This window comes from Mustela lutreola, chromosome 10 (assembly GCF_030435805.1).
Source record: "Mustela lutreola isolate mMusLut2 chromosome 10, mMusLut2.pri, whole genome shotgun sequence".
NCBI classification, from domain to species: Eukaryota; Metazoa; Chordata; class Mammalia; order Carnivora; family Mustelidae; genus Mustela; species Mustela lutreola.
The window spans coordinates 53,364,127-53,375,649 of record NC_081299.1 but is presented as its reverse complement, the minus strand read 5'-3'; the positions used below and the strand labels follow the sequence as shown (position 1 = coordinate 53,375,649).

Here is an 11,523-nt window from a genome sequence, read left to right as displayed (position 1 = left end):
TTCAGAGCTGAGCAACAGGGACTCTCCTTTGAGAAAAAAACAATACAAGGCAGTCTTCACAGCGTCTGCCCCTCCCCACAGCCTTATACTCAGCCCCTCATTGTTGCTCCCCTGGAGACATTTAACTCTTCTTTACTCCTGTTATAATCCAGCTTCCCTCTTTATTGAGCTCTACCACATCTTAGTTCAGACCTGTAGTACAATCTTATCAAGTAATTGTGATGAGTCACTTTCTGGCATAGTCTACTATCTAGTGCAAACAAAGTTAAGACCAGGCCACACAACTTCCCAATACAGCTGATCTTATCTTTATCTCAGCAGTGCTGCCTCATACCTTTCTGGCTTCCACAAGGCATAGATGCTCATACTTCTGCCAACGTATCATTCCCTTGGTTTGGGTTCCCTCTTCCTTGCATCACTCAGCTCAAGTATTAGCCCTTACTTGGTCTAGCTGGCTAGCCAAGAAAGTTACTACTTCTGTATTCTCTCACTTATAATTGAGTTATTAATTTCAATAGTTATGTGCAGTTTTAAGTATATTCCCATCTCCTCCAGGAGACTGAGGAAGTCAAGGGCAAAAACTGGGTCTTACTCATCTTTGCATTCCCACAGTCTAATAGTGCTTGGTAAGAGAATGAGAAGTGTAACTGGATGACAGAGTCTTAGGCCCATTTTCTATCAGTCAGCTTGGACTAAGCTATGCTGTTATACCAAACTCCACCCAAGTCCCAATGGATGATAAAAACAAAGGTTTATTTTTCATGCACACTATTACCCCATCATGGACTAATTCTGCTCAACATCCATTTTAGGATCCCAGTTGAAAGAGCCCTAGGAGACTGACAGTCTCACTGGAAAGGGAAAGATTGGTGACCATGCTTTGGCTCCTCAGGCTTCTGCTCCGGAGTGGCACACTTCATTTTTGCTCACATTACAGAGGCTAAAGCAAATCAGTACACCCCGGCATAAAGCCAAAGGGGAAAAAAGTAAAATTCTCTTGAAGGGTGAATGCCTTTAACTTTGATATAATCTACCACATTGCCCTCATATCCAAGTTCACCTTCCAGCGGCATGGAAGCCTGTGGAAACTTCCTCAGGCTCCTACATCAGGTGGCTTTTGAACCCAGCTAGTGGGAGGCCTCTGCAGGAGACGGGAGAATGTGAGGTTGGGAGATGCCAGGGCACCTTCCATACCCCCCCTACTGTAGGCAGGCTTCTGCAGAGGCTCTATTTCTTCCATGACCCCAGCTTCCACTAGCCAGGGCTGCTGACTTTTCTGTTTCTGTGGAGTAGCCCTGGACACTATGACCTTGGACTCACACACTCAGATCTAATATCCAAATGCAAAATGGAGGGGGATTTGACTCACATCATCCAGTTATCTCAAGAACAAAACTAAAAAATGTTTATGAAAATACATAAAGAATAAAGTGTTAGACAAATAAGGTGCTTGAGTGTCTCTGAAGTGAGGCAACGTGGTGTTGCAATAAAGAAAACTAGAGCGGGGTCTCAGGCTACGGTCATCATCTTGCTCTGCCACCAACTGTCACCGCAGCCAGGCGACATGGTGTTCTCTATTCTCCTCATCTGCCAAATGGAGGTAACACCGTTGATGATGAAGTGGTTGCAGAATAGCATAAAGAAGATCTCTGAAGACGTATACTCTCAAGTGTAAAAAGCTACACAAATATTAAATTCACTAGTTAGAAGCAGGAAAAAAACTTTATTTCTCTCAAATTAAAAAGGAGGAATCAATCTTCAAGCAAGATAATCAAAATAGTCAATAACACAATTTAACAGTTAGAAGAGCATGTACAGATGAGACTACAGGTCTAGAAACTTTGAATTAAGCGCATACACCCAAATCAGGAGGGCTGACAGCTTTCGCACTGAGGAGATGCAGTGACTCATCGTAAACACACAACTTCTGGGAAACTGGAGCGGACTTTTCACAGGACGGTAAACCGAAGCGACACGTTGTCATTGGCTTAGAGAACAGATAGGAGCTTCAGAGGAGTCACAGTGAAACGCCATTGTAATGCAACAATTTCCCCAGAGATCTGTTCATCTCAGAAACAGGAATATATAAAAATCAGTAGTACAAATTCTCATAAAACTAGAAAAGCCCTCTGAGCCCTAACACCTTGAAGCTTACATAAGCACTGAGGTTTATTTTTCTTCCCTTTACTCTTCTCTAAATTAAATACAAAACAGTTTTTTATTTAGTACATTTCCGACTTTACAGCCAGTTTCAAAACGAAGAAAGGTTTTATGAAATGGAATTAGACACACACCAACCCCAGGGAGAATCTCAAGGTGCGATGCTCCTCGGTGAAGTTTTAAAGAGGAAACCTTTTGTCCACAGAATGACGCTGTTTCCTGGAATAGCCTGATGATTGCCAGGAAGGAACGCACACCCATGCTATCCCAGGGTTTTCCTCCTTTTGGAGGTGTTTGCCATCTCTCCATCTCCCTCTCTCCCTACCTCTCCCTCCCCCACACACAGACCCACACACACACGGAGCCAACTGGGGGGATTCCCTGAAGCACACAGATAATGGCATTTCTTTTGGCAAGACTTGTGCAACTTGTTGAAAAAAAGATAAGGAATGGCATGTAGGAACAACTGTTATGGGAGTTCGTCTCAACAGCTGCAGGAAGCAGATCTCTCTTCACAGCTGAAATGCGGTTTCATGGTTTCCCGACATCTGGGTCTTGCACACTTTTCATCTAGAAACCAGACTGGATCAGTTATAGGCGGAAAGGGATGATAACTTAGGATCAGACCACACTCCTGTTTAAAAAAAAGTCTCCACTGCTAGATTCTTCTTTTGAGACACTACAAAGAATAAGATAGTTACTAAAAATGCAGGGGAACTGATCAGGAAAGCAATTCATATCAAGAACACAACTTGGGGGGCGCCTGGGTGGCTCAGTGGGTTAAGCCGCTGCCTTCGGCTCAGGTCATGATCTCAGGGTCCTGGGATCGAGTCCCGCATCGGGCTCTCTGCTCAGCGGGGAGCCTGCTTCCTCCTCTCTCTCTCTGCCTGCCTCTCTGCCTACTTGTGATCTCTGTCTGTCAAATAAATAAATAAAATCTTTAAAAAAAAAAAAAAAAAAAAAAAAAAGAACACAACTTGGCCTTATGAACTACATCTCTGGCAAAAAAAGATACTGTCTTTTAAATAAAAGGTAACACGTGAAATTCACCAGGTAGATACGAATGTCTCCCGAGATCCTGCAACCCAGCAGAACGCGAATGAGATGGGTGCCCTCTGCATATACAGTGTGCCACTACCCCCAGGACCCAGGGTGCCAAAGGCAAAGATTACAGGGACAAATAACATTGTTTTACCCATTTTAGAATTGGGTGCTCAAAGGAGAAAAAGGTACACAAAGGGCCCTTTTGAATTTCCTGATTCATCCCTATAGGTACATGAAAAACACAAGTTTAAGTAAATGGGATGACTTCGGTTTTTACATAAGGAGGCAGGATATCGGAGTATCTGTCATGTAGGGTAATTGCTGAGAATTTAATTAGACAATGTATATATGTACTGAGCAGGAAGTACCACTCAACAGTCACTACTAAGAACAGCTATGTCTTCACACATTCAGAAATTTGTGGTCTTTATGATTTAAGCCAACCCCAGCAGAAGCTGGCAAGGTGTTTAGTCAGCTCGACAGCTACAGTGAAATACTGAAATCAGTTGACAGTGAGCCAAATTTTCTACAATCCTATCTAAGACTGCACACAGGCACCCTTCTATCCTGTCTATCCTACAACTATCCTGTCTCAACAACAATTTAAGAGGTGGAAGAAGCCACGGCAGTACCTCTTCCAAGAATCCCCCTCACCCATGACTCTCTCCTTACCTTCCCTAGCAAAGAGGGGCACAGCTGGGGCTGGAGCTCTTTCGAGTGTGGCCACTGGAGGAAGACAGGAAGCCGTCTCCCCTGGCTAATGCCAGAGCCAGCACAGCAGATGGCAGGCAAAGGTGTGAATGTGGCGCTCAGCATCAGGATGGTGTGGAATGCAAGATAGGGAAGACGGTGCAAAACTCCGGGGTGGCTCTATGTCAGCGGCTCAATCACATTCCATTCACCGCCAGCACTTCAGGCAGGATCAGTTTATCCTCAGAGCCTTATTCGGGGTATGAATAAGGGAGTGACTTGTTCCAGTAACAGGGAAGAAAAGTGAGTAGCATCGGGAGAGCTGCCAGCAGCCCAGGTCTACAGAGAGCACGACAGCTGGGGGGGTGGGGGGGGGGCTCAAGGGTAAAGGTCCCCTCCAGGGTATAACCCCATGGACACCAAAATGGTAGGTGAGGGACATGAACCTGACTCCTCCACAGATTAGCCTGGACCCAAGCCTTCAACAGCCGTTCATTTTATAAACGAGTAGTTATAAAATATCAAGGCCTCGCACCTTCCTCTAGCAGCTCCCTTTGCTTCAGCAAAGGGGAAAAAAAGGAATCAGTCACATACAGAGTGGAACGGCACATTAACTGCTTCGGTGTGAGGCCACTTGGAAATGCAAGCAGAATCAAGCAGGCTCAGCACCCTGGCTTGGTTGGGATAGGACAGAGTAAACATCCGGAGCCAACTCGGGCTGCAGAGCTGGGGAAGCCTGCACGTTGAGTCCTGGCTGCACTGGTTATCGGCAGCAAAAGCCCAGCCAAGATGCTTCACCTCTCCGACCCCTGCCTTCTTTGTTTATAAACATGGCAACATGCCCATCTCAGAGGATGCTTGAAAGATTAAATGAGATGTTTGCTAAGGTCCTAGAACTACACCTAGCACCTAAAAGGCCTTCAGTAAATGGTACTTATTTTATGTCTGCCTTGGTGTTAAGAGAGTTATTAAATATGGCAATGTTTCCAAGTTCTAAGTTAAGGGGAAAGCCTGTTCAGGTAATGGAAAACAAAATGAATCCACAGCTGACTAGAATCACGGGATATGAGGACAGGTAGGAATCTTAGAGACACCCCGACTACTTCCTTTTTGTGTAACTCTGAAGGAACCGTGTGTGTGTCAATAGAAGGAAGACCAAGAGAAGATGTCCTTTTTGCTTTTGTCCAAATACCTGCAAGAAGATTTTAATTTTTTACAAAATTATTGGACGAAAAACAAGAGAGCTGGTTGAAGAAAATCAGAAATAGACATTTCAGGCCACTAAGCATGAAATAAGTATCATCTTTCAAAGATCACGGAAAAAGGTGTTTGTCTGTTTTTGGTCTCACCAAGTACAGGACCCTCAACTGCTGGACCACCTCAGAAACAGAAAACGCACTGAGACACCCAGAGGCTCCAACGCTGCCCACAACTGTCTATTTTGCCAGAGAGGAGGGAAGGATGGAGAATGACAGCATGCCACCAGGGACCAGCCATTCCCCATACTTCTCTCGAAAACTCCAAAGGGAGTCTGTTCAAAAGGGAACTAAAGGTAGAGTTGTGAAGATCTGTCTGCTTCTAGAAGGGCACACACTTCTTTTCTTGAACTGTCCACCTAATAACCTTAACTCTCTACTTTCCCTAGTTTGTGCAAAGGGTCTCCATGGCAACAGTAGTCTTAGTTGTGCCATTTTCCTCATTTCAGACTTGTTTTTTCTATGCCTGGATCACCAGGACACCTGAGCCTTACCCATATCTTTTCACCCTGATCCCCTAAGACAGTCAAAGAATAGTCACATGAAGGGAGCGAGGGAGAAGAACCGGCAAGAGCAGTATCTGGACAGAAGATGCAGTTACTACCATCCGGAACACGGGTACCAGGGACTGACTAGGGATCTACTGGGACGTCTTCAGAAAATAAATAATATGGTACAACACAAGTGGCGTGCAGAAACGGGTAGGTTTTTTTCCCTCCAGTATGAAGACTTAGACAGAAGTCACTCCCAGGAATCGCAAAGGACCTTCTTCAGGGACAATCCCAAAGAGGGGTATTTATTTTTAAGGCAACAGGAATAAATTTCATTGTTCTTCCCAGAGGAGAGCAAGAATTACAACAGGTGGCCACCAAGTCTGGAAACCGGGCAAATCTTCAATAAACGGTTTCTTGATAGTACATTATAAAGAATGACAAAACTGTATTATCTCTATTTCTAGACTTAATGGCCACCCCACAGAAAGCATCTTTGGAAGAGAAAAAAAAAAGTTTATTTGTTTTCCCATAATCATAAAGCTGTGCTACTCAGCTCCAGGCCCAGCTAGTGCAACATTCTCCTCAACCCAAAGGCTCCATTCCCTTTACCAACTATTTATAATATGCTTAGGTCACTCACAGGAGAAAAACACTGTCAGCATCAATATTTAGCAGCATTTCAAAATACAGTTTTTTTGTCTTGATGAAAAAACTAAACTATTCTTTTAGTGCAGTAATTTCATGTGGCCTTATTATTTCTATACACAAGATATGATCCTTTAACATTTATGTAGGTAAGCATCTCCCATTTTTTTTGAAGACTCCCAAAGACTCTGAGGATTTTATTTTTTCACAATAAAAGAAAAAAGGGCAGTGTCAACCCATGAGAGTCAGCCCAGCAGCGTTAAGGAGGCCCTCGGCAGAGCCCAGTTCCTGGTGTGGGAAGCGATCTGACAGCCTCCTTTTGCTCTCAGCTCTTAGAAACAGGTCTGAGAGGGATCAAAGCAGTACCTGTCTGTATTGCTTCATAGCCTTGGGAGAAAACAGAGGCTAAAAAAAGATATACAGTCTAATAAAAAGAGTGGAAACCAAATCCTTTCATTCCAGGGATGTCTGCGAAGGACAGATTCTATGGAGCATGGATGCAGAAAAACTATCACTCCTAACAGGAAAAATAAATCATGGACAATCACTCAAGGCCAGAGAAGCAACCACAAAAAGCAACTGGCTTCAAGCGCACGGTCACCAGGAAGGGCACATACCAGAAATCTCGGGACAAGGCGGCCTGGCGCTGTGGTTCAACAGCCTTCGGGAGACGGAGGGCACCAGAGGCCAACACCGTCACGCGCAAAAAGGCTACTACGGCAACAACATGAGGGCCAGAGATCAGCTAGAGGTTGGGGTTAGATGCCGCCAGAAGCCTGGCCTGGGCTTGTTTTCTTGGGAAAAGCTTGAGACGTGCAGAGGCATCGTACGCATGTGTTGGTGACCCTTCTCGAGAAAGGCATAGAGGAGCCGCTTCAGGAACGCTTTCTACTCATTCATTTTCATTTCAGTTCGCCATTTAAACTAGAAAAGACCCTGTGAGCTATCCCCATTAGCTTCTACCTTGGACACAGCACCGATACTACACACACAACTGAACGGATGACATTTTCCTGGTTCTTCCACTTGGCAGGCTCAGTATGCTTCTTTGGACTGAATAGGCGTGATCTTGTTCGAGAAAAGCGTGTAAACGTAGGGCCAGATTTTGTTAGTCTCCGTCCCAGAAAATTGGTGAAGTACTCCTCGGCTCCTGAAAAACAAAATCCAACACACGAAGGCCTTTTTGGCTTCCTCTGACATGACATGAGGGCGGGTGAAGATCCTGGGCATAAAGCCAGCACGACCTTGTGGCCTATCAACCACCGCTAAGTGCCAACCTCCGCACTCGGCGTACCTAAGTAAAACCACAGCTTTTACGGTTCTGGCATGCGTGCCGTGATGCCTCCTCTTCTTCTCCTGTTTAAAACATAGCAAAGAGGGGCCCCTGGGTGGCTCAGTCGTTCAACATCTGCCCTCGGCTCGGGTCATGATGCCGGAGTCCTGGGCTCGAGCCCCGAAGTGGGTTCCCTGCTCACTGAGGAGCCTGCTTCTCCCCCTGATTGTGCACACACTCTCTTCTCTCTCAAAAAAGTAAAATCTTAAAAAATATATGTATCAAAGAATAATATTATATGGACAATCCCCAATCTGCCTCAGGATACATTTTTCCAAAGACAAACCACTGACAAACCTGGGTACTGGGAAACCCTTATTACTTACAACAGAGCGTGAAACACAGGACGTATCATGATGACAGGATCGTAACTTCTGATCTAAAGGCTTGCTAAATTATTTGGGAGCTAAAAGGTCAAAAACCGAGTCCAGTAGTGGCTGCAGACAGCTGTCCTGTACGCAGTCTGCAAATGGGTTTTGTTCAGTATGCATGCTGTTAAGAATGTTATTTGTTGCCAAGATACAAACTGGGATTTCCCCCCTACCCCTCAACTCACAGCCAGATTTCTGCTTCTCTTGAAAAACAGGGCTCACTGGCCACTCTGGGCCTGAGTGCCCCTGTGGGATAAGTGACTGGAGCGGCACGGGCACTGTCACTCAACTGCCCCGATGAACACATCCCCCACCAGGTCTGACACTCACTTCCAACAGCTCCCTGGCCCCTGCAGCCATCTCACTTTGCCATCTGCAGCTTACAGTGTTGCTTTTTTGGGTTAAGTTCCCTCTAGCTGTATCTAGGCAAAAGGTCCCTTCTCATCCTCTGTCCCACTGAGGTATTTACAGGTGGCAGTGTCGAAACATAAACCCCTCTTTCAGTTCCTTGAAAAGGAAAAGGAAAATAATCCTAGACGTAATTTTACAACCTGACAGAGATGTTCAGGTTTCAGTCCTTGTATTATAAGAATTTCAGCATAAAAGAACTGGGCTGTATCTCCCACGTGCCACCCCAGCATTTCCCCTAGACACCCAGGGAGGAACTGGGCCTTTAGGGTTTTGTCTAGGTGAAAGACACACAACCCCGCCTCAGCCCCAGGTCCTTCCCACTGAGGGCCACGTGGTTCTGACTGAGCGTCTGCCGGGAAAATGGTGAAGCACACTCACTTGTATAATTCAATGACTGGCTTTGCCACATCCTTGTACTGTCTTAGCCTGGCCGCCACAGCTTCAGGTTTATCGTCCTCCTGCTGGACTAACGGTTCGCCCGTGATGTCATCAACTCCCTATAAATACCAGAGAAACCAGTTAATACGGTCAACACCTGAGCTATTCCAAAGATTAAAAACCTTCCTGTGCCAAAATCCGTGTACTTACTTTTGGACTCCCACTGCATGATGAATCAGGCCTAAGTGGCAACGGTTAACAGTGAAAGTAATTGGAAAGAGGTCAACACTCTTAATAGTCACGTTAACCTTACTTCGCGAGAGCTGACATGGAATCTTTATTAAATTCTCAGATCTTTCCAAACACATTTCAGTGCCACTGAAAAATGATACTTTCAGTTTACAGTTTGGAACTCCATGCTGCCTCCCTCAACCACAAACCACCTTTAGACAACGTCACTCTGGCCCTCTAAACATTTCTAAAACTGCCTTGCTTTCTAAAGTTTGAACTGTTAATACGGAAAATAAAACGTCGAGGGACACCCAGGTGGCTCCGTTGGTTAAGCATCCAACTCTTGATTTCGGCTCAGGTCATGGTTTTAGGGTCGTAAGATTGAGCCCCCCATAGTTTGAACCCCATGTTCAGCATGATGTCTGCTTGAGATCTCTCTCTCCCTCTGCCCCTACTCCTGCTTATATGCTCTCTCTCTTTTTTTTTTTTTTTTTAAATATTTTATTTATTTATTTGACAGAGAGAGAGAGAGATCATAAGTAGGCAGAGAGGCAGGCAGAGAGAGAGGGGGAAGCAGGCTCCCACTGAACAGAGAGCCCGATGCGGGGCTTGATCCCAGGACCCTGAGATCATGACCTGAGCCAAAGGCAGAGGCTTAACCCACTGAGCCACCCAGGAGCCCTGCTTCCTCTCTCTTTAAAGTAAATAAGATCTTAAAAAAAAAAAAAGACAATGTCTCAAGAACCAACTGGTTTACTTAGGAGGACACTGATCTGGCAGAAGGTATCTCAGTCTTGCCTCTGCTAACTTTCAAATTCTTTCCTGAGATTAATCTGACTCAGGTTATTTTCCTAGATTGCATAATGACTTACTTAGAGATAGATTAAAATGGGCATGGTGTCTCTACCTGTAACAATCAGGCAAAATTTTCTGAGAACTAAAAAAACTGCAATTTAGAAAACCTGATTTCTGATTTATTTTAAACCTCCCCAAGAAACATACCTATACTTACAAGTAACAACATGGACACGTGAGTGTCTCCCACGTCCATGGCTATTACCCTCCAGGGAGAGAGTCACAAGGAATAGTCTGTCAAACGGCAGGCTAGAACAGAACCAAAAGGCTCAGGCAACTCAACTGGATAATCAGAAAGCAGCTATAAATCTGAAATGCACTAAAATTCCATTACAGCTCAGGGCCTTGGGTCCATAACCTGCACTTATGAGTTATTGGTGAGCCCTGTAATCATCACGTGTATTCCATGCTTGTTACCCTGACTCAACAGGCAAGATGGGGGCGGGAGACAGCTGTATATCTCCTTTATTCTCTTCTCCTTTATTTAACTCAGAGCTGCAAAGCTCAGAAGAGTCATTTCCAGGACCGCAGAGCACCCATAAATACAACCACTGCTTCTACAAAGAACAGAATGGTGCTAGGGTGACAGCATCTCTCCTTCTGGGACAGCTTGGCCACAGTGGCTGGGAGAGGTGGCCCAGACTAGCATTTTCACCTGTCTTTGGAGGGAGCACTCTTAACTGTGGGTGTTCTTTTAGGTATTCCAGTCTTTGGAAAGCAACTCAGTGTTAAAGGTTCTCTGACTTTATGAGAATCTCTGCTTCAGCAGGTCTAGGCAGGGCTAAAATGTGAAGCACTTCTTGTGGAACATCAAGGCATATCCAGAACCCTCTTCTCCTCTCCATCCATTTCTTACCCTGTACTAGCTTCTTGAGAGGGAAAGGAGGAAGAGACCTAAGAAAGAAATTCCAAAAGTATTCATTACCTTTAAAAAGAAGACTTCAAATGGCAACTAGTGCTTTGCCCAAAGGAGCAAGACTCACTGGAATGTCACCAAAACCATGGCACTCAGGAGCTGGGAAGGTGTCCTTACCCTCTTGAAGTTGGTTTTCTGTAGTAATTATTGACTCTATCTATATGCAGACCTACCTATCCCATACACATTAACCCAGTAAGATGCAACTGTCACCCCTTCCACATCTGGATGGCTACAAATAATTCTACCTAACACCCAGTAACGGGAGGGAAGAATCCCACTGAACTAATTCATGTCTTTACCAGAAAGAATAATTCTTTAAATGAGTGTGTTACTTTAAAAAGGTTCTTTAAACATATACCTTTACATATGTTTATTTCATGTAAACACGTGTTACTTTTGGACCTGTTTATTCCTCTCATCCTCCCAGTCCCTTTAAACCCGCACTACCAACACTCCCATGACCCCATCCACTCTGACCCCAAGTCTTTATTACAGTCCCAACCCTCACCATTTATCCCTGTTCTTATGAAACTAGAGAGTACATATACACACGCATACAGATAATGTGTAGAGGGGGGTCACTGTTTTACAAAAATGGAATCACTGTGCTATTTGTTTTTCATATTCAACAGGACCCAGAGGAAGTATTTCTGCAGGTCAAACGGTATCGCACAAAGTCATTCTTTTTACTGAGTATGTAATATTGCAAGATGTACATAATCTCTAGATTATTTAG

The 11,523-nt window shown here is 44.7% G+C and overlaps 1 protein-coding gene across 5 annotated transcripts in view; it reads right to left on the bottom strand.

Annotated features, from left to right (window-relative positions):
• Window positions 1-5,906: 5,906 nt before the first annotated feature.
• The window catches only part of AK4 (adenylate kinase 4), a 63,884-nt gene continuing 58,267 nt past the window's right edge, over window positions 5,907-11,523 (bottom strand). For all 5 annotated transcript variants that reach the window (XM_059135424.1, XM_059135427.1, XM_059135425.1 and 2 more), the window contains 2 exons: window positions 8,783-8,901; window positions 5,907-7,439 (listed from right to left, as the gene is read on the bottom strand). In XM_059135424.1, the coding sequence (XP_058991407.1) occupies window positions 7,325-7,439; window positions 8,783-8,901 (234 nt within the window). In that variant the 3' untranslated portion in view covers window positions 5,907-7,324. The remainder of the gene's footprint in view (window positions 7,440-8,782; window positions 8,902-11,523) is intronic.